At 42.4% G+C, this 25,569-nt stretch overlaps 1 protein-coding gene across 5 annotated transcripts in view; it reads right to left on the reverse strand.

The window, feature by feature from the left end:
- The window catches only part of brinp2 (BMP/retinoic acid inducible neural specific 2), a 179,298-nt gene that overhangs the window by 63,562 nt on the left and 90,167 nt on the right, over nucleotides 1–25,569 (reverse strand). For all 5 annotated transcript variants that reach the window (XM_043700021.2, XM_043700020.2, XM_043700019.2 and 2 more), the window contains one exon: nucleotides 18,271–18,376. In XM_043700021.2, the coding sequence (XP_043555956.2) occupies nucleotides 18,271–18,376 (106 nt within the window). The remainder of the gene's footprint in view (nucleotides 1–18,270; nucleotides 18,377–25,569) is intronic.

The raw sequence follows: 25,569 nt of genomic DNA on the forward strand, positions 1-25,569 counted from the left end.
CCAGTATGTACCACAAAAATCTATGTCATACTCTTTAGTTTATGATGAGTATTCCTCTCTAAAAGTGTCTGTGATAAAATGTAAAATATCAATAACTGTTCTTGCAGAAGCTCAATTGATTCTTCACTACATAAATAAAGCTGACTTTGATTTATAGAAAGGCATAACAGGGAACTGCCCAACTTATGTATATGTCAGATGTTCTGGGTACATTAGGTGCCATTATATTTATAACCGGTAATTATAGTCATTGAGTTATACAGCACAGAAAGAAACCCTTTGGTACAACCAGTCTATGCCGACCAGATATCCTAAACTAATCTAGTCTCATCTGCCAGCATTTGGCCCAGACCCCTTTAAACCCTTCCTATTCATATCCCCATCCAACCTTTCGAATGTTGTAATTGTAGCTACCACCACCACGTCCTCTGGCAGCTCATTCCATGCACATACTATCCTCTGCATGAAATAATTGCTCATCAGGTCCCTTTTAAATTGTACCCCTTTCGTTTTATATCTATGACTTCAGGTTTTGGATCCTGTACCCTTGACTATTCACCCTATCCATGGCTCTCATGATTTTCTAAACCTCTGTAAGGTCACCCCTCAGCCTTGACACTCCAGGGAAAAAAAAACCCAGCCAATTCAGCCTGTCCCTCTAGCTCCATTCCAAGCACATCCTTGTAAGTCTTTTTGGAGCGCTTTCAAGTTTAACGTTAAAAATCATACAACACCAGGTTATAGTCCAACATGTTTAATTGGGAGCACACTAGCTTTCGGAGCATCGCTCCTTCATCAGGTGATTGTGGAGGGCACAATCCTAAAACACAGAATTTATAGCAAATATTTACAGTGTGATGTAACTGAAATTATACATTGAAAAATGTAATTTCACTATGTATAATTTCAGTTACATCACAATGTAAATTTTTGCTATAAATTCTGTGTTTTAGGATTGAGTCCTCCACAATCACCTGATGAAGGAGCGATGCTCCGAAAGCTAGTGTGCTCCCAATTAAACCTGTTGGACTATAACCTAGTATTGTGTGATTTTTAACTTTGTGCACCTCAGTCCAACACCGGCATCTCCAATTCAAGTTTAACAACATCTTTCCCACAGCATGGACACCAGAAATGTACACAGTATTCCAAAAGTGGCCTCACCAATGTCCTATATAGTTGCAACATGATCTCCCAACTCCTATACTCAATGCACTGACTAATGAAGGTAAGCATGCTAAATGCCTTCTTCACCACCCTGTCTACCTGTCCACCAACAAATAGTGAATTGTACTTTCAATGAACTATGCACCTGCACCTCTTGATCTCTTTGTTCAGCCACACTCCCTGGGCTCTACCATTAAGAGTATAAGTCCTGCCCTGGTTTGCCTTACCATAATGTAACACCTTGCATTTACCTAAATTGAACTCCATTGCCACTCCTCAGCCCATTGGCCCACCTAATCAAGATCCCATTGTACTCAGAGATAACCTTTTTCACTCTCACCACCACCAATTTTGATGCCATCTGCAAATTTACTGACCATACCTGATATATTCATATTCAAATCATTTATATAAATGACAAAAAGCAGTGAACCCTGCACTTATCCTTGTGCCACACTACTGGTCACAGGCCTCCAGTCTGTTATCCTGCTGTGTATTTAATATCTACAACAGTTGTACTTTTTCACCATACTGAGTATATTAAATGGCATTGTACTTTATGTTATGGAGTACTTTGTATGAAGTGATGCACTTTGCATTATATAAGTCATGATGTATTGTGGTGTGCTGCATGTATGTCTATTTGCATTTCTGCATTCTAGATTTCAAATTTCCTTTGATGGCAATTTTTAGTTTATTTATTTTAATTCACCATTAACTTGTTGACATTAAAATAGCAATTAATAATATTAACTGACATTTAACATAAACCTCATAAACCATCTTAAAAATAGTTCATAGAGGCACTGAAAGTACAATTCACTATTTGTGTTGATGGCTGTGATGCTTCTATTTACTTCACATAATATGCTTTGCGATAGACATCTGTGCATATTAACATCAGCCACGATTGGAAAAACAAAACCAGAGCTGAACAAAGTCAGAAGTCACACAACACCAGGTTATAGTCCAACAGGTTTATTTGAAACCCCAAGTTTTCAGAGCACAGCCCTTTCATCAGGTGAAGTGGACTGCATCTGAAAAAGGGACAACACTCTGAAAGCTTGCGATTTTAAATGAACCTTTTTGACCCTAACCTGGCGTCATGTGATTTTTGACATTGCCCACTAACACCAGCACCTCCACATCATGACTACCATTGACACCAAAAACTGCAAACTGAACAGTCCCTACAGGAGATGTATAATTTACAAACACTGTGGATAGCTAATAGTCTCTCTGATAGGATGTAAATAAATATTGGACACAGTACCAACTAAGCCTCCAGCTCCTTATCAAATAGTGTCAAGGGATCTCTGACATCCTCTTGAACAGACAGATGGGTCTCCATTAAAGATCTTGTTTAAAGAAATGGTGTCTTTAATACTGCAGTACTTCACTGAAGTGCCAACCTTGATTATCTGAGAAAAGCTTAAGTAGGGGACTTGAAACCACAATTATCTGAAGGCAAACATGGCACCACTCAGTCAGCTGATACAACACAGCAAAGCTATTATCCAGTCCTCCCAAGTCACTTTCTAATCTTTTGTTTTCACGGTGTACTCACAGAGATGGTCCACGGAAGCTGCTCTTTCTCCTGAACCTCTGCAATAAGTAACAGGGGAGCAGCACAGCCCCATCTATTGGACAGGATCATGCACACGGCCTCAATCTGAGACCAAGATAAAGCAAAGGAGTGTGTGACATGTGTGCCAAATCGGTCACTTGGGTTGCAAATTAACATGGCAAGAGAAAGCAGGAGGTTCTGAAAAAGGAATCAGTGTTTCTTTGGAAAGCATTGACTGTAGGGACTCAGCAGGTTTCTTTTGTGCAACATTTTTGTTGTTTCTCTTCTTAATTCATGCTCTGACTTTTTATTTGTGCAATTATCAAGCTTTGAGTGTCTGAGACACCAAAGACAGTTTCTGCATACCCAATGTGAAATTCTTCCATGCCACACCAACAAGGTCTGGGAATCTCTGACTGAAATAGGCTTTACTCCTCTGAAATGTTGTCAGTTTTAGAATTGCTGACTTCAACCGCGGGGGGAATTTCTCAAGTTGTGGTAACTAACAGCATGGAAATTGCAGTCAACACTGAGATCACACGTAAAGAACTGGCATCATTGGTGGTTATCCTGTATGTGTGACTCTGAGTGAAAATTAACACAATCAGAGTAGGGGAAATGAGGAGGTTATATTTTTCTTTACTGTAACTGCTGTGAATCTAATCTACGTTCCAAAATAGAAGCTGCCAGAAAATTGGGTATGAAGACCAGTCAATTCACCAAAAATCTATTTGATGAAATCGTCTTTGGGTATGAAGACCAGTCAATTCACCAAAAATCTATTTGATGAAATCGTCTTTTTCAAGTGACGACCTCACACATCAATATTATGATTATCATTAAATGAGTGAATTCAGAAACAAAAACAGAACTTGCTGAAAAAGCTCAGCAGGTCTGGCAGCGTCTGTGGCAAGAAATCAGAGTTCACGTTTCAGGTCGAGTGACCCTTCCTCTGAACTGATGCCAGACCTGCTGAGCTTTTTCGGCAAGTTCTGTTTTTGTTTCTCAATTCACTCATTTGATGATAATCATAATATTGATGTGTGAGGTCGTCACTTGATTTCATCAACTAGATTTTTGGTGAAGATAAGGGATTGTGGGATGGGATGAAGTGTTAAGGAGTAAACAAAAAGTGGGGATCGAAGCCAAAGTAAGAAAAGAACAGTTGGAGACACACAGGAATGGATAACGATCAGGCTGGATAGCTATTTATAGAGACTGTTAGTGGCTAACAATAGGTTGTGTGTAATAGCAGATTATTGGGTAACAAGGCCTTGTGTGTGGGGATTGAGGTAAGGACATGGGAGAGTTCAAGCCCTAAAGTTATTGAACTCGATATTGAGTCCAAAAGGGTGCAGGGTCCCCAAGTGGAAAATGAGGTGCTATTCTTTCAGCTTAATCTGAGCTTCGCTGGAGCACAGCAGCAAGCCTGAGACAGAGATGTTGTCCAAGGAACAGAGTGGTGTGTTGAAATGACAGGCAATTGGAAGCTCAGGGTCTTTCTTGCAGACAGAACGTGAAGTGGTCACCCAGTCTCTGCTTTGTTTCCCCAGTGAGTAAATTCAATAGCTGTTCTCAAAAGAAGCAAATGAATGAGCAGGTTTTGAACATCATATCGAGTTTGGGTTCCTTTCCAATGAACACAAGAACTCCTGATAGAATACAAAAGGTGGCAGAGACAAACCTGTGGAAAGTTTTATTACAATTAAATTGCATTTACTTTGCAGGATTTATACAGGATAAATTTTCTCGTGGTTATCCTGAAGAGTTGGAAAACACCAATTCCCTGCTGATCAGAAATCAACCATATTCCCCAATAAATATTGGGTTAATCAGTGTTATATGTTGTCCACTGTTCGGTTAGATAACGGTTAATTAGTAGCTGATCTGTATTTATTAACCTTGGTTCCACAACAGATAAAACTTTTAACTGACAACAGCTGATCCGTCTCATTTTTAAATATTCTTCATCTCTGGAACAGGACTGGGGTTGTACAGTGGATCAGTGGTTAGCATTGCTGCCTTATGTTACCAGAGACCTGGGTTCAATTCCACCATTGGGCGACTATGTGGAGTTTTCACAGTCTCCTCAATGTCTGTGTGGGCTTCCTCCGGGTTCTTCAGTTTCCTCCCACTGTTCCAAAGGTGTGCAGGTTAGGTGGGCTGGCCATGCGACATTGCTCCAGTGTCCAGTGATGTGTAGGTTAAGTGGATTAGGCATGGGAAATGTCAACTAGGTAAAAACAATGACTGCAGATACTGGAAACCAGATTCTGGATTAGTGGTGCTGGAAGAGCACAGCAGTTCAGGCAGCATCCGAGGAGCAGTAAAATCGACATTTCGGGCAAAAGACATTCATCAGGAATACAGGCAGAGAGCCTGAAGGGTGGAGAGATAAGTGAGAGGAGGGTGGGGGTGTGGAGAAAGTAGCATAGAGTACAATAGGTGAGTGGGGGAGGGGATGAAGGTGATAGGTCAGGGGGGAATGGTGGAGTGGATAGGTGGAAAAGAAGATAGGCAGGTAGGACAAGTCATGGGGACAGTGCTGAGCTGGAAGTTTGGAACTGAGGTGAGGTGGGGGAAGGGGAAATGAGGAAACTGTTAAAGTCCACATTGATGCCCTGGGGTTGAAGTGTTCCGAGGCGGAAGATGAGGCGTTCTTCCTCCAGGCGTCTGGTGGTGAGGGAGTGGCGGTGAAGGAGACCCAGGACCTCCATGTCCTTGGCAGAGTGGGAGGGGGAGTTGAAATGTTGGGCCATAGGGCGGTGTGGTTGATTGGTGCGGGTGTCCCGGAGATGTTCCCTAAAGCGCTCTGCTAGGAGGCGTCCAGTCTCCCCAATGTAGAGGAGACCGCATCGGGAGCAACGGATACAATAAATGATATTGGTGGATGTGCAGGTAAAACTTTGATGGATGTGGAAGGCTCCTTTAGGGCCTTGAATGGAGGTGAGGGAGGAGGTGTGGGTGCAGGTTTTGCAATTCCTGTGGTGGCAGGGGAAGGTGCCAGGATGGGAGAGTGGGCTGTAGGGGGGCGTGGACCTGACCAGGTAGTCACGGACGGAACAGTCTTTGCGGAAGGCAGAAAGGGGTGGGGAGGGAAATATATCCCTGGAAATGTCAAGTTACAAAGAGGGATGGGTATGGGTGTGATGTCCTTTGGAGGGTCAGCGTGGATTCAGTGGACTAACTGGTCTGCTTTCACACCATAGGGATTCTGTTACTCTGCCAGAGTTCCTCTATCCTTGCCTTTATTGATTTGCCTGTATAAGGCTCAATTTCAGGAATCCTTGCTTACCACAAAATCTCTGATCATCCGGGAGACAGTAAGGTTTCAGGAGCTAAGGTGACAGCACAAAGACCGAAAGGTTAAGCAGGGCCTGATGTACAAAAGGGAATGAGTAGCAGAGGGTCCAAGGTGGATGAAACAGTTGAGTCTGCAGATAAAAAGAGTATGATTGAGTGTTTCAGGGACAATGGATGGAGGTAGAGCAGATTCAGCAGTGCGGGGTGAGGTAGTCTTTCATAGAGGTGATAATGAAGTCAGCAACTCAGCTCAATGTCGGATTAGACAAACTGGTAAAACCTCACTTTTCCACTTGCAAAAATGACTAGTGTGGGGCATGGAGTTGATAGGGAGGTGGTACTTTTCAGTCAAGGGTGATTGGCTCAGTTTTTCCTGATGTTTCACTGGAGATGGTGCTTATGCGAGACTAGAAAGTGGACAAGAAATTTGACAATAGAGAAGCGGTTTTTGGGAGGTGCTCATTCAGACAGTGAGAAGACATAACTAGGTGTCTTCCCTATCTATATGGAAGCTGATTCCACATCTGCAGGTAAAGATTGAAAGAGATGAATTGGATTTGTTAGCCCTCTGGAGGCACACTTAGAAGGCATAGCTGAGAGATGTGCATGCAATGATTGAATAGATAAGCGTGGAATCAAGTCAGCATCAGAAAGAAGAACAATAATGGTGTGGCCAACCAACATTAAAGATTGAAGAAAGATCAAGGAGGATAATATGTGATAAATGTGAGGAGTTGTAGTTTGGAAAATCCAGGCAGGAGTCATACACTTCATGGTAAGATTCTGAGGAGTATTGCTGAACAAAGTGATCTTGGAGTGCAGGTTCATAGTTCCTTGAAAGTGGAGTCCCATGTAGATAGGATAGTCAAGAAGGTGTTTGGTATGCGTTCCTTTACTGGTCAGAGCATCGAGTACAGGGGTTGGGAGGTCATGTTGCAGTTGTACAGGACATTGGTTAGGCTACTTTTGGAATACTATGTGCAGTTCTGGTCTCCCTCCTAAAGGAAGGATGTTGTGAAACTTGAAAGGGTTCAGAAAAATTTACAAGGATGTTGCCAGGTTGGAGGATTTGAGCTACAGGGAGAGGCTAAATAAGCAGGGGCTGTTTTCCCTGTAGCGTCGGAGGCTGAGGGGTGACCTTTTAGAGGTTTATAAAATAATGAGGAGCCTGGATAGGGTAAATAGGCAAGATCTTTTCACACACACACACACTCACTCACACACGCACACACACACTCACACACACATACTCACGCATTCACACACACACTCACAAACACACACATACTCACCCACATGCACTCTCACACGCACACACACACATACTCTCACACAGACACACATACAGGCACACTCTCACACATGCACACACACACTCTCACAAACACACACGCACACTCTCACACAGACACACTCACACAGGCACACTCTCACACATGCACACACACTCATACACACACACCACATCCACACACACACACATCCACACAGATTAGATTAGATTAGATTAGATTAGATTAGATTAGATTAGATTAGATTAGATAAGATAAGATAGTGGGCGGCACGGTGGCACAGTGGTTAGCACTGCTGCCTCACAGCGCCAGAGACCCGGGTTCAATTCCCGACTCAGGCGACTGACTGTGTGGAGTTTGCACATTCTCCCCGTGTCTGCGTGGGTTTCCTCCGGGTGCTCCGGTTTCCTCCCACAATCCAAAGATGTGCGGGTCAGATGAATTGGCCATGCTAAATTGCCCGTAGTGTTAGGTTAAAGGGGTAAATGTAGGGGTATGGGTGGGTTGCGCTTCGGCGGGTCGGTGTGGACTTGTTGGACCGAAGGGTCTGTTTCCACACTGTAAGTAATCTAATCTAATCACACACAAACACACTGACACACTCACACACACTCTCTCACATACACACACACACACACACTCAGATGTGCACACACCCAGACACTCGCACACGGACTCATATAAACACATACACACACACTCACCCACTCACATGGACTCATATACACACACACGCTCACCCACTCACATGAACTCATACACACACATACACACATACTCATATACACACACTCACACACACCACACACACATGCACTCACACACACTCTCTCACACACAGACACATGCAAACACACACAAAAACAGATACGCACACTCACACACACATACACACTCACAGACACACACACACACTAACACAGACAATCATACGTACACATTCACACATACACACACGGTCTCACCCATATACACAATCATACATATACACACACACACTCACTCACACACACATACTCTCTCTCTCTCTCACACACAACAACCCCCTCACACACACCCTCACACACAAACTCACCCTCACACACATACACACATACTCATATACACACACTCGCACGCACCACACACACATGCACTCACACATACACCCTCACACACACATGCACATTTACACACACACACACATGCACACACACGCGCACATGCACACACACACTCACAGACAAACCCACTCTCACACACATTCTCTCACACACGCACACACACACAAACTCTCTCTCTCACACACACACAACAACTCCTCACACTCACCCTCACGCTAACACACACACACAGACACACACCCTCACAAACACACACAGACACACACACAGACACACACACACTCACACACACACACACTCACACAAACACACACTCACACGCACTTACACACACACTCACACAAACACACACACACAAATGCACACTCACACACAAGCACACACATACTCACACACGCACACACATGCACACATACATACACACATACACTCTCACAGACACCCTCACACTCACACACATGCACATGCACACACACACACATACATGCACACACACCTTCACAAACACACACACACTTACACAAAGCCTCACACTGACACACGCACGCAAACACTCACACATACACACTTACACACACACACCATATACACACATGTACTCGCACACTCTCTCATATATACACACACATGCACTAGCACACTCTCTCACACACACACATGCACTCGCACTCTCTCTCACACACACACACGTACTCGCGCACTCTCTCTCACACACACACACTCGCACACTTTCTCTCACAAACATACACATGCACTTGCACACTCTTTCTCACACACACACATACTAACACACTCTCTTACACACACATGCACACTCTCTCACACTCTCACTTGCACACTCTCTCACACTCTTTCACACACACACTCGCACACTCTCTCATACACACACTCGCACACTCTCTCATACACACTGATGCACATGTACTCGCACACTCTATCACACACACATGCACTCACACACTTCTCTCACACATACACATGCACTCACGCACTCTCTCACACACACACACACACTCGCACACTCTCTCACACACACATACACACACTCGCACACTTTCTCACACACATACACAAGCACGCATATACACCCCTGCACACATTGACACATACATACACTCATGCACACACATATACACACACAAGTACACACATACACACACAAGCACACACATACTCACACATATTCACACATACATACACAAACACACTCACACACACAAACTCACCCTCAAACACACACACATACACACTCACACATATGCATGCATGCACGCACACATACATGCACACACACCACACACACTCACAAACACACACAGAGTCTCACAGAAACATATGCATTCACACAGACACACATACACTCACACACACACTCACAAACACACAAACACACACACACTCACAGACACGCACACACATACTCACACATTCACACACACGCTCACACATACACTCACAAACACACAAACAAGTGCACTCACACACACACATAAACACAGACAGACACACATGCTCACTCACACACACAAACACACACTCTTACACATACATACACACTCACACACACATGCATGCATGCACGCACACACACATGCACACACACCCACACACACTCACACTCACAACCAGACAAACACAGATGAGCACAGACTCTCACAGACACATATGCACTCACACACAGACACACACTCACACACACATTCTCACACATGCACTCACACACACATCACTCACACACACACTCACAGACACGCACCCACACACACATACACTCACAAACGCACACACATAAACACAGACACACACATGCTCACTCACACACACAAATACACGCTTACACACATACACGCACACAGACATCCACACACACACTCACACAAACACACACGTGAACACACACACTCATACACATGTACACTCACACTCACACACACACTCACGCATATACACACATACATTTGCAAAAATGCAAACACACACTCATATACGCACATACACACACGCTCATGCACACTTACACACACACACACGCACTCACACACACACTCACACACAGACACACAATCACACATGCACTCACACACTCAAGACACTCACACACAAACATGTGCGCACACACACACTCTCCCACACACACTCTCACACACTCAAACAGACACTCATACACACTCGCACACACACTCTCACACACACCCTCACCTGCTCTCACGCACTCACAAACACACACACACACGCACACATACATAGACACTCACCACATCCACACACACACAAAAACACACTGACACACTCACATGTACACACTTACACACACACAAACACACACACACTCTCACACACATACACACACATACACACACATCCTCTCTTTCTCACACACACAAACTCGCATGCGCACACACACCTAGACACATGCACACACACACACACATATACACACATAAACACACAGGTGTGCTCTCACACTTACACAGACTCATACACACACTCATGCACACAATATCACACACACACATACACCCAAACACATTCTCTCTCTCTGACACACACTCACTCATACACACACACACTCACACACACACGCACTCTCACACACACATGCAAACACACACAAAAACAGACACTCACACACATACACACTCGTGGATACACACACACACACACACACAATCATATAGACAGACACACCACACAGACACGCACACACACACACTCATATACCGGACACTCATAAACACATGCACACACACATACGCATACACTTACACACACACACACACAGTCTCACATATGCACACACACATACACACACAAACACACTCATACACGCACACTCATACACACACATACACACACTTATAGAGGCACAGATACACTCATACAGACACAGCCACACACACACTCATATACACACACACACATAAATTCACACACACACACCACACAGACACACACACACACACACTCACTCACACAGACACACACTCTCACACACGCACATGCAAACACACACAAAAACAGACACTCACACACAGACTCACCCACACCACACACACAATCATATAGACAGACACACCACACAGACATGCACACACACACTCATATACCAGACACGCATAAACACACACACACACATACACATGCTCATGCACACACACACTCATACAGACACACACACACTCATATACCGGAAACTCATAAACACATGCACACACACACACTCACATACGCATACACTTACACACACAGTCTCACTTATGCACACACACACACACAAACACACTCACACACACACACTTATACATACACACACCACACAGGCACGCACACAAATATACACACACAGGTTGACAATCACCTGAAGAAGCAGCTCTCCGAAAGCTAGTGCTTCCAAATAAATCTGTTGGACTATAATCTGGTGTTGTGTGATTTTTAACCTTGTACACCTCAGTCAAACACTGGCATCTCCAAATCATGACATTCACACACATATAACACACACACACCCCACCACACACACACACATTCACTAACACACACCACATCTACACACACACATACACAACACATACACCCTACATCCATACACACCACACATCCACGCCCACACTATGTATATACACACACCACACACATGTGCGCACACACACACACACACGCATGCATACACCCCCCACACAAACACACGGATACACACACATTTTCATACACACACTGACACATACACACATACATTCTTTCTCTCAGACACACACTCACTCATACACACACACATACGTGCACTCACACACACGCAAACACATACAAAAACAGACACACACACACTCACATACACATACACACACACATACACGCTCACAGACACACTCACAGACACTCACCCATACACACAATCATACATACACACACATACACGCATGCACACTCATATACACACACACACGCACACACACATACACGTGTTCATGCACACACACACTCATATACACACATTCACAACACCTACAGACTCACACATACACCCACACACATTCTCTCTCTGAGACACACACTCACTCACTCATACACACACACATGCACTCACACACACACTCTCATGCACAAACATGCAAACACACAAAAACAGACACACACACTCACCACATACACAATCATACATACACACAGTCATCCACACACACAATCATACATACTAACATTCATATACGCACACACTCACCCACATACACAATCATACATAAACACACACTCAACCACACACACAATCATACATACAAACACTCATATACACACACATACACACACATACACACACACACTCTCACCCACACATGCAATCATACACATACACATACACTTTCTCTCACACAGACACACTCACACACACACACATACTCTCTCTTTCATACACACACATACACACACACATACACATACTCACTCTCATACGCACACACTCACACACACCACACACACTCATAGAGACACACACACAAACTCATATACCAGCCACTCATATACACAGACTCGCACACACACACACAAGCACACTCATACACACACACACACACACACACACACACACACACACACACACACACACACACACACACACACACACACACACACACACACACACACACAGGTTGACAACTGCTTGAAGAAGATGCAGCATTCCAAAAGCTATTGCTTCCAAATAAACATTGTGGTCTATAATCTGGTGTTGTGTGATTTTTAACTTTGTACACCCCAGTCAAACACTGGCATCTCCAAATCATGACTCACATAGAACATACACACATATACCACCACACACACACATTCACACACACCACACACACACATTCACTAACGCACACACACAAAAACACATATCACATCTACAAACACACACGCATAACACATACACCCTACATCCACACATACCTCACATCCACGCCCACACGACGTATATACACACACCAAACACACGGGTGTGCGCGCACACACACATACACACCAGATCTACACACATGCACAAACACCACACATACACACACAAACATCACATCCATAGACACACACACACACATACACAAACACACAAACATAAACCACACAGACACACGCACACATCAACCTTCCTCCCATTTCCCGAAGGATGTAACTAACCTGTCTCCTACAGTTTCATCGACTTTGAGGGAAAGTAGCCTTCCCTCGCTCTCCCACCTTCCATTCCCTAGCATGCTATTGCAGTTAAAGGACATTGAGGTCCTAAATTGACCAATTATGGGCTTCAATAAGCTTAAAGACGGGTTAGTGGGCACTTTATCAGGCAACTACTTGTGTTAAGGGGACCAGATCGATACTGGGCTGGAAATAGTGGGGGCCTGACATATCTGACATGAACACTGAAAACATGCACATTAGAGAGCTGTTAAATCCAGTCCCAGCAGTTGGGCAGGGTTGGCTGAGGGAGGTTTGACTCCATGGTCACATCCATACATGGGAAGCATCAGCAGCAATCAGATGAATGGTCTTGCGTCCAACGCTAAAGTGCAACTTAAAAACAGTCCTTACCAAAGGCCTTTGATCAAAGTCACAACTTGAATGCTAATGAATGTTGAATTCCTCTTTATATCAATAATCTTAAGGGTTTCTGTTCATATTTGGAAAACTGAAACCAAAAGCCTATTATGATTTAACCTGAAGCTAGATTTACCATTCCATCAGATGTTTCATAGGGTCATAAAGTAATTACTGAAGTCATGGAATTAGAGATTTTGAAGTGGGCATGTCGAAACTTGGGTTTGTGCGATGACCGAATTTAAATTCTAAAAGGGTTGGTTGGAGTGGCGTACAGATGATTTTTGGATACGATCGAGGTGTATTTCCCCAAATTGGAAAAGTAGAACAAACAAATCCCAAGCTCCCTGGATGTTGATGGAGATACAAATCAGCAAAAAGAAGATAATGCATGTTCCCTACTGGTGTCAGGAAGAAAATGAAATTGAGAACCAAGAGGAATGCTTTTTAAGAGGAAGGACTTCCCAATCAACAAAAAGGTGTCTCAAAGTCTTCTATTACAATGTAAATAATAAAAGAATCATAAGAGGAGCAGAAGGGCTCAAAAAGGCCCAACATCTTCAGCTACGTCATCAATGACCTGTCCTCCATCATAAGGGCAGAAGGAGGGATGTTTGCACATGATTGCACAATGTTCAGCACCATTCGCAACTGCTCAGATACTGAAGCAATGCATGCTCAAATGCAACAAAATCTGGACAATATCCAGGCTTGGCCTGCTAAGTAGCAAGTAATATTGTACCACACAAATGCCAGGCAATGACTATTTCTAATAAGCGACAATCTAAACATTGCCCCTTGACATTAAATGTTTTTGCCATCACTGAATCCTCCACTGTCAATATCCTTGGGATTACCATTGATCAGAGACTCAACTGAACCTGCCATATAAATACAGTGACTACAACAGCAGGTCAGTGGCTAGGAATACTGTGGTGAGTAACTCCCCTCCTGACTCCTAAAGCCTGTCCACCATCTACAAGACATGAGTCAGGAGTGTGATTGAATATTCCCCATTTGCCTGGATGAATACACCCCCAATAACACTCAAAAGGCCTGACACCCTCCAGGACAAAGTAGCCCATTTGATTGGCACCACATCTACTAGGAAGACATTAGACGACTATTTGGATAGAAATAATATGCAAGAGTATGGGGGCGAAGCAAGGGTCTGGCACTAAGTAATGATGGTCACTTAACAAGCTGGCGTAGGCATTGAAATAAGGTTACTGAGGCTGGTATCCAAGTATCAATTCACCCTTATTTCCATGTGCGTAGTATATGATGCTGTGCCAGCTAGCTCAGAGCTGGCTGTCAGAGTGAACAGAATTCCTGACACTCCTGTTCATATCTGTCAGCCAGTGCTTCCTGATTGGACCAGGGTAACAGCGCCAATCAGGGACCTCATACTCTGTCATCCCCTGCCATCGCAAGAATTGCAAAACCTGCGCCCACACCTCCTCCCTCACCTGCATCAAAGGCCCCAAAGGAGCCTTCCACATCCATCAAAGTTTTACCTGCACATCCACTAATATCATTTATTGTATCCGTTGCTCCCAATGCGGTCTCCTCTACATTTGGGAGACTGGACGCCTCCTAGCAGAGCGCTTTAGGGAACATCTCAGGGACACCCACACCAATCAACCCCACTGCCCTGTGGCCCAACATTTCAACTCCCCCAACCACTCTGCCGAGGACATGCAGGTCCTGGGCCTCCTCCACCACTGCTCCCTCACCACCCGACGCATGGCGGAAGAACGCCTCACCTTCCGCCTCAGAACACTTCAACCCCATGGCATCAATGTGGATTTCACCAGTTCCTCATTTCCCCTTCCCCCATCTCACCCCAGCTCCAACCTTCCAGCTCAGCACTGTCCTCATGATCTGTCCTAGCTGCCTATCTTCCTTTCCACCAATCCACCCCACCCTCCTCTCTGACCTATCACCTTCATCCCCACCCCCACTCACCCATTCTACTCTTTGCTACCTTCCCCCACCCTCCTCTCTGACCTATCACCTCCATCTCCACCCCCATTCACGTATTGTACTCTATGCTACTTTCTCCCCACCCCCATCTTATTTATCTATCCACTCACAGGCACCCTGACTCTATTCCTGATTAAGGGCTTTTGCCCGAAACATCGATTTTCCTGCTCCTTGGATGCTGCCTGACCTGCTGTGCTTTTCCAGCACCATTCTAATCTAGACTCTGGTTTCCAGCATCTGCACTCCTTGTTTTTACCTACCATCATTACAATCACTTATTTTTGTTCATTAGTGGGATGTGGATGCCGCTGGCTGGCCAGCATTTATCGCCTGTCCCTATTTGCTCTTGAGGAGATGGTATTGAACTGCCTTCTTGAACCTGTGCAGTCCATGTGCCATGGGTTGACCCACAGTGTGACAATGGGTCAAACAGCCAGTTGGTGAGCCAAAACTCTTCACTGATATTGTGTTCAGGCTAGGACCTATACTAAACAGTGGCAATATTATCACTAACAGGTCTCATTGTGAAGCTTTGACATTCAAACTCCAATGGTTTATTTCTCCAAATCACAACAGCAAACACACTTTAAAAGTCATTCACTGTCCATAAAATGATTTGTGAGGTCTCCAGGTTTATGAGAACCCCTTTATTATTAGAAGTGTTTTTTTTTCTCAAATATATGCTTTTTGGTCCTTTCCTTTCCTTTCAACCCACAAGCCATGAAAAGGGCTGCTGAGTAGATATATTTAGTACAATCCAAATCAGTTGCACCTCGTGTTGAAAAAGATCAGCTGTGAGCTAAAATATGCTGGGTTGCGTAATGAGAAAAAATGCAATTGAATATGGCAGTTTGTAAATAATTAAGCTGCTCTGTGACTTGATTAAATTTGGAAGCAAAAGACTGGGGAAGGTTTGGTGTAAAGTGTTACGAACATTGTACTGAGTCGAAGGCTACACTCATTCAGCATTCATCTTTAGATTAAATCTGCCACTTCGTTTTGAGTTCTGGAGCTCTCCAGCTTTCAATCTGTTCCCTGTTTACTGCTCATGCAATTGCATATATCTAATAAACCACAATACATTTTCTCCACTTGATCTCTGGTCTTTCTGTCACAGCATCCAAACATTAAATTAAATCAAGCGTGTTTTCATGAAAGATAAGGATCAACTGAAGGTAAATTGGGAAAGTGTAGAAATCACACTGACACAGGGAAAACCAGACCAACAAAACTGACACTGTAGAATAATTCAAGAGGACTTTTGCTATTGCAATATCATTGATATGAAAATATAAGAAAGCAGGAATATAAGCAGGCTGAAACATGAAAGGAAGAAATGCAATTACTGTCTTTACATAGGGCTTGGTAAGACTACACCTAAGTACTGCATACAGCTTTGGTCTTCTTTCTGATGAACGAATCTCCTTGCCTTCGCAGGAGTGTAATGCGGATTGATTCCTTGGTGGATTATATATGAGGAGTATGGCTGATAGCATCCAGAATTCTGCAGCATGAGAGGTTAGCTCATTGAGATGTGGACAATCCTTGAGGAGTCTGTCAGGGTTGATGCCATTAGGATGTTGGCCCTGGCTGGAGTTTATTCCAAGGGCATCGGAGAAGAAGGGGTCAGCTAGGTACAGCAGAACTGAGACTTTCTCCATTCAGTGAGTTATGAATCCCTGGGACTATTCAGCTCAGACAGCTATGGATATGTTGGATATATTCAAGAAAAAAATCAAAATGGATTGAGGGAATCAAGAGCTGTATGGATAGGGCGGGGTGTGGGGGGGGGGGGGGGGGGTAATGCAGAAGATGTAAATCTTTAGCTATGATCATAATGAAACAGCTGATCCAAGGGGCTACGTGAGCGACATTTCCCCCCATTTCTCTTATTCTTTCATTCTTATCAATACTAATGCCAAGAGGAGCAGTAAAGAGAAGATCAGCAGACAACCCTGACTACAAATGGAATAACAAACGCTGCAAATGAGTTTGTTAAAATTGTGCTACAATGATAAGATAATGGACTGCAAGTAACCCTGACACTTCAGCATTTAATATGATGAAAAATTACTGTTTTAGCAATTGGAGCCCCAGCTGTTGTTACTGATTTTATAGGAATAACATGATGCGATGCAATAATCAGCTTGAGACATGAATATTAGAACAAAGCTTCATCCATTGCATCTAGACTTGAGGGAATAAGAGAAAAAGCATAGCACAGTGAATTTACATTAAGAGTTACTGGAATGAGAGGAGAAATTTGAGCCACCGCACCTGTACTGACCTTGTAAGTGAATTTTGTTCTCAGGACTTTGTACCAGGACTGAACTGACAGAGTCTAGGTTATCATAATTACTGCATCCAAGAGGTCCTGTTCTGGTTTCAGTTACCTGGACAATCAGAAAGAGGAAAGTTTATCAGTGAAAATCTCGTAATCTTACAGACCAAATTATATTACAGAGGAGTGAATTTTCCCTTTTGTAATGCTGGCAGCTATGACTTTACTTACATTGCAATCCAGAGGTTTCATTGTTGCAAGGGATGAGTGCGGTGGGGTTTGAAGGAAGGGTGTATGTGATTTTGGATATTGGAACAAAAGATTATGAGGAATCTCTCATGTAACAGCCAAAGTGTTTGTTTTATTTTACTGATTTCTTGAAAATCCATAGTTTTATTTTCATTGCCAACTCCAGATACATAATTCAACAAATTTTCTCCCCATTGGCCACAAGTATATAAATCTATATATGAGGTTGGAAAATGTTCATTTATGTTTATTACCAAACAATTTAGTTGTGGATTTCAGTGGACATCGCAGCGAATATATAAAATTTAAGGGAGCAACTAATTTGCATATTCTTGTCTTTTCCAAAAGTCTTGTCAAGGACCTTGCATTGTCAAAAAATTGTTAAATTCAGGGCTTTCATTCAGAATTGTGTTTCAAAGTTCAATTGTAATCGTGATCCTAAGCTTTCCACTCAATGTGAATGAATAATTTTGCTTGCGAGGCCAACGTGACCTTTAAAAAAGGAGTATCCCTGATGTGACTGTTTAGGTTAATGCTATAAAAACATGTAATTCCTCTTGGACCTTAGTTCTTGCTTGTAACTGTGTTCAGTTCTCTTATGTTTGCTACGTAATTGGCTGAGTGATAAAATTCATGAGCTAATTGTATTGGGATTGTCATCAAGAGCTAAATATTAACATGTCAGATTCCACACGTGTCTGCTTTTGTCCTCCCATTGTTTAATATGATTACAGTTGATCGCATGCTAAGAATCATCAGTACACTGACTAAATTTTCACCTGATACAGGGCTAATGAAGGCATGACAATCCGAAATGTGCAGGACATAAGCTACAGGTGTATTTGAATAGACTCATGAATTGGATAGGCAGGCAGGAGACGAAATTCATGGTGGAGACAGCAAAGTACTTCAAGTAAGTAAATAACAAAACCCAGAAGGGACATTTATTTCAATAGAAAGAAACTATTGGAAAAAGTAAAAAGCGATCTGGAGTTTGCAATTAACATCAAATTGAAACTGCCACAACAATGCGCAGTGACAGTGAGTAAAAAACGTTTGGGACACGATGAAAAGTCAACAAATGACTTTGAATAGGGATGGAATCCTACCACTTTACAGTCATTAATGTAATTGCAATTACAATAACAAGCACTGATCACCTCAGGACCAAGTGAATACTGTAATTATTAAAAGGATACAGAAAACCGCACACAAATAAATTGAGGCACGGAAGGTATTGTCTTGGAAGGAACAATTATGTAAATTGAACCTCTTCTCAGTGGAGAAGGAGAACATTCAGAGCTAACATGATTGGTGAATTTAAGATTCTAAAGAGACTAGATAATATCAATTACGACAAGCTATTTCTGCTTCTCCAAAATAGCTGTACAGAGGGAAATAGCAAATGAATGGGAGTAAATACAAAACTAACATTGCGGAGCAGTTAACCAATGGAACAGACTAGAAAGATGATTCAGTTAGCACTTATTTCTTCATTCAGAAACTTTGTAATACAGCATCTGAATAACTTCAGTCATGATAAATAGAAACTGGAGGAATAACGTGGTGACTTTGGATTGCCACACTCACTTGTTTCTCCGACAACCTGTCCCACCCAAGTTTCTCTAATAACCTGCACTAATCCATCTCTATCTACCAGCCTGCTCCCAGCCAACTTTCCCTCTCTTTAAGTATCTGTTTGCTCATCCATAGCTCCTTCACGTGGCTAGCCCCAGTCCGTCTCTCCATCGTATAAACTGCTCATAACCAACTCCCCATCGAACAGACTACTCCCACTCAGTTCTTCACGTGACAGTCTTCTTCCATTAAACTATCATTGTTTTATAATAGAGCTTTCTGAAATATATTCCATTATTTGATTCAGTCAGCAGCTTTGAAGCAACTGGGACCCCAAAGCCACATTATTACTTCTTAAAGAAGAAAATACAAAGTTATTTTTAATGGTGCACATTACTTTATAAACTACTGCTTCTCAAACATGGCAGTTAATCCATCCATGTGAATCCCTGAAGAGAGCAGTTCTTTAAGCAATTCCCCTTGCACTGCTTGTTCAGCTATGTTTTGCTGAGGTTGATAAGGATATCATCAATTTCCATCAGTCAATTTAACTGCATCTTACAAGAGCCAGCACCAAAAGGCACAATTCTATTTATCAAAATTCAGAGGGTGGAATGAACTCTCGGTAGTCTAGAAAAAATCATACTTCATCACATATCATTTGTCAAACAAATGCAGTTGCTAAATGAGGAACAGCCTTGGTGTTTCTCGTCTTTCGAGCAGATTTTGCAGTCAATAATCAAGCTAACCATTTGGGGAGGGGGGAATGCATATGAATTGCGTCAGGTGTGGAACACAGTTTGTCAATTATTCCAAACAAATAGGCTGTGTCACTGTGTTTCTTTCACTTTCAGTTTAATTAACAAATACCAGGAACAGATAGGTGCTAGAACGTGAAACCAGTGTCCAGCAGGTTTTCCAGAACGGAAAACATCCAAGGTCATGTCCACAGTCTCAGACAAACCACTGTATTCATGTTTAAACAGGGATGACATAGTTCAGAAGAAGGGTCACAGGATATGAAATGTCAATTCTGTTTTCTCTCCATAGATGCTGCCAGACCTAGATTAACTAGGCCTGTATTTTATGAATGATTATGGCTTGAAATATTCCAACCTCAATTACCTCAACATCTAAGTTAGGAACAGGACTAAGTCACTCAGCTGCTCAAGGTTGCTCCACCATTCAATAAGATCATGTCTGATCTTACTATCATCTCAACCCCACCTTACATCTACTTCCCAGAGCCTCTCACCCCCTTGCATATAAGAATCTATTTCCTTTTGTCTGAAAAATATTAAAAGACTTTGCTTCCACACTGCCTTCCAAGGAAAAAGTTTTGAAGTGTGGTTGAAAATGATTAGATCAGCTACAATTGCCTTGAATGGCAGAGCAAACATATTGGGCCTACTTCTGATGCTACGGACTCACAAGTCCCAATGAGAAAAGATTTTGTTTAATCACTATTTTAAATGGACATTTGCTGATTTTTAAATAGTAGCCCTAGTTCTGAAATCTCCCACAAGAGAAAAAATCCTTTCTCAATCTACTCCTATCTAGACCTCTATGGAACTTGTATGTTTCTAGCAAGTTACCTGTTACTCATATAAACTCGAGCTGATACAAGTCTAGCCTGTCCAGTCATTCTTCATCAGACAACTTGATCATTCCTGGTATTAGTCCACTAAATCTTCACTGAACTATTTCCCAAACATTGGTGTTCGTCTTTAAATAAGGTGACTAATAGAGTGAGTAGTGTTGACTATCTAGAAATGGTCTCACCAGTGTCCTATATAACTGAAATATGACCTCCCTACATTTGTATTCCATTCTTATCAAAATATGTGATAACATTCCATTAGCATTCCTCATTACTTGTTGTACCTCAATCCTAACCTGTTGTTATTCATTCATAAGAACACCAGGATGCCTCTGCATCTCACAGTTCTTCTATCCCTCACCATTCAGATTTCTTTTTTAGTTTTTCTGCCAAAATGGACAATTTTCTATACTCCATTTTCCAGAATTTTACCTATTCACTTAATCTCTTTTCAGCCTTCTTACATCTTATTTACAACTTACTGTCCTATCTACCTTTGTGTCTTCAGCAAAGGTAACCACAATATCTTCAGTGCTTTCACGTAATCCGACTTTCTGTTTCCTAACAGCTATATAATCTTTTACCCATGCCAATGTGCTACCCCTTACACCATAAACTTTTAATTTCCGCAGTAGCCCTCCATGTGGCACCTTATCAAATTATTCTGGAATACGTACAGTACATCCATAAGTTCCCTTTTATCCACAGAATGCTGCTTCAAAAAACTCCACTAAGTTGGTTAAATATGATTTCCCTTTCACAAAACTCTGCCTGATTACCATGCACTGTTTGAGGTGCCCTCTTATAATTTCTTCAATGATAGCCTCTAACATTTTCCCTATGAAATGATGGGCCTTGAGTTTTCTGCTTTATTTCTCTCCTTTTTTGACCAAAGAAGTTACATTCACAATTCTCTAAACTCATGGAACCTTCCTGAATGTGGGGAATTTTTAAAAATTCCAACAAATGTGTCAACTATCTCACCATTGTTGCTTTTAAAACCTAGGATAACATCCATTAGGATCCAGGGATTTGTCAACCTGCAGATCCAATAATTAGATCAGTACCATTTCCCTGATGACTGTAACTTTATTGAGATCCTCCATTCCATAAATCTCCTGATTTGCAACCTGTTTAATCTGCTGCTTGTAAGTAACTCTAGATTGTAGATATTAGTTTAAGTTTTAGTTAATCTCCTGTAATCTGCTGTTTCCAGAGACATTTTCTGAACTCATATTCACACATATTTACCTAACAAGGGAAAAAGACCATTATTTTCTGTATTAATAGACTATCTTTGAAATAAGTCATATTTTGCTGTCACACAGCCACACTTGATAATGACAGAACACTGTCGAGAGTCTAGTACTGGAAAAGCACAGCGGGTCAGGCAGCATCCGAGGAGCAGGAGAATCGATGTTTTGGGCAAACCCTTCAGAACACTGTCAACATAAATTATGGATGGGAACCAGCCACAATATTAGAAGAAGCATCTTAATCATAGTGTAATTAAAGAATAAGTAATTGATGATCATTAGTGAATAGAGATGAATCAACTTTTACTAATCAGTCTCAGTAACTATTTATTTTGAAATGGATTATTCCTAGTGTGAGATACAATAGGTTGGGAATGACAGAGAAGGATGCATCCAGAATCTTATCACCTAAAACTTACCTTTCGTCTTAAGGCCACAGACACACAAATCAATAGAGGTTTGTCACGCAAAGAGATAGCGGCAATCTAAATGCTTAATTGGTCTATGTTAAGGCAATTTACACAGATGAGAAAGACCAATTAAATTAGCTGTGACCACATTATGAGCAAATTACATTTTAAAAACAACTTTTAATTAAGGGGGAGAAAGGGGATGATTAGTCCCACAAATAATAAAGGTTCCAAGTGCCATCCTTTGAGTACTCTGTGAATCCCCAGGGCAGATGAAGTGTGCTCTTGCCTGGATTGAGTTTAGATTGGTCACAAAGTGGTGTCACTTTCATTACAACTAGTCACAGATTTTCTGTAAATGTAGATACTCGAATTCAGAGACAGTCATTCGGGGACTATTGTTGACATGAAGCCTTGAGGTATATTGTCTGGACAAAGCAAGAGATTTCCTGACCAAACTTTGGATCTGTTTGAAATCTGTCTTGTATTTCTGTATAATTCAGTGTCTCTTGTTTGTTACTTGAATAATTTGTGTTGTTTGATGAGTGTCTTAATTGTTAACACTTAAAATCTGATATTATTCATTAATTCATTGCCCTTGTTTTGCCTGATGGTATACTCAGTTATACCTGAAATATTTGAACAATAAGAGTTTGAAGTGGTTAACATGGGGTTTTAATTAAGTGAGCTTTGAAGGTTGGGTTAAACTTGGGGATCCTGTTTATGTAATATTAAACTGGGCTTGGTAATCTTGAAGTGAAACATGGTAATCTCAGCAGCAAGATATTACCTAATGCCTCATTAGCGGAACCACACAATGTACCATACCAAACCATTGCTAAAATAGTCCGTTACCCAACTTAATTTGAGCAAGGCCTTGGAAAATCTACTGGGATTGTTCAAATGTTGAGATCGTGCTGTTTCTTCTCTCAATATAATCAAGCTTATGTGTTCCAAGATGTCTGATTCCATCAGAACAGAGCCACCTGTCTCTCCAACTGAAAAGTGATTACTGCAGCAAGTGGAGCCACCTTTCGTGAATGAAGGAAGAGAGTATGGGTGCTACTCCAGTGGGTGCTGTGATAGTGGGGGGAGGAGGTTGGGTGGGTTTGTTGGCTGGTTTGCCATTCCCACACTGGCACTCGTTCTCAATTTCTGCCTTTGCCTGAGGGGTGGCAATCTTCAGATTAAACTACCAGCATGGAGCACTTTCTAATGAGATCACATGTGACGTGATGGAGGAAGGGCACTGGTGTCATCAGTGTAGTGGGGAGCTACAGATGAATGGTCAGGGTGATATGAGGAGTTTTTTCTTTGTTTTGTTTTGATTTGTTTATGGAAAATTAACGGCCGGCAAGGCTTGAGTTTTTGTTCCGTTCTGAATTTAGAGGTTAGATTAGATTCTCTACAGTGTGGAAACAGGCCCTTCGGCCCAACAAGTCCACACCGCCCCTCTGAAGAGAAACCCACCCAAACTCCTACCTTATATTTACCCCTGACTAACACACCTAACACTATGGACAATTTAGCATGGCCAATTCACCTAACCTGCACATCTTTGGATTGTGGGAGGAAACCGGAGCACCCGGAGGAAACCCACGCAGTCACGGGGAGAATGTGCAAACTCCACACAGACAGGCGGGAATTGAACCCAGGACCCTGGTGCTGTGAGGCAGCAGTGCTAACCACTGAGCCACTGTGCCACCCTGGGTGGTGGGTGGTGAACTTCTGCAGTTCAAATGGTCCAGGGATACTCACAGTGCCAATGGATAGGAAATCTTGTTTGATTTATTCTTATAAGGCCAAGTAAGAGAAGCATAAAAAGTCGACCACATTGCTTTGGATTAGGAGTTGTCATAGGCTAAGATGGATACGGACAACAAGTTTCCTTTCCCAAAGAATATCAGTGAACCAATGCAATTTAACAATGGTCTCTAATGCTGATAACAGTACTCAATTCCAGATTAATTGAATTAGTCGAATTTAAATTCCCCAGCACCAGATAGGGATATGAACTTGTGTCCACTAGTCTGGGTCTCTTGATTACTTATCTGCCAACATAATTTCCAAACCTCTGGAGATCAAGGCAGACTAGACAATGGAAGTAGCATGAACAGTTGCATGATGAGTGGCAATTTAGGGGTTTGCTATACCAGTGAATGAACTGAATCATTGGTATTTATATGGAGTCATCTTCTTGATTGTGACTGTG

Source organism: Chiloscyllium plagiosum, unplaced genomic scaffold, assembly GCF_037043375.1.
Source record: "Chiloscyllium plagiosum isolate Xiang-an unplaced genomic scaffold, Cpla_swu_hap1 HiC_scaffold_9, whole genome shotgun sequence".
Lineage (NCBI taxonomy): Eukaryota > Metazoa > Chordata > Chondrichthyes > Orectolobiformes > Hemiscylliidae > Chiloscyllium > Chiloscyllium plagiosum.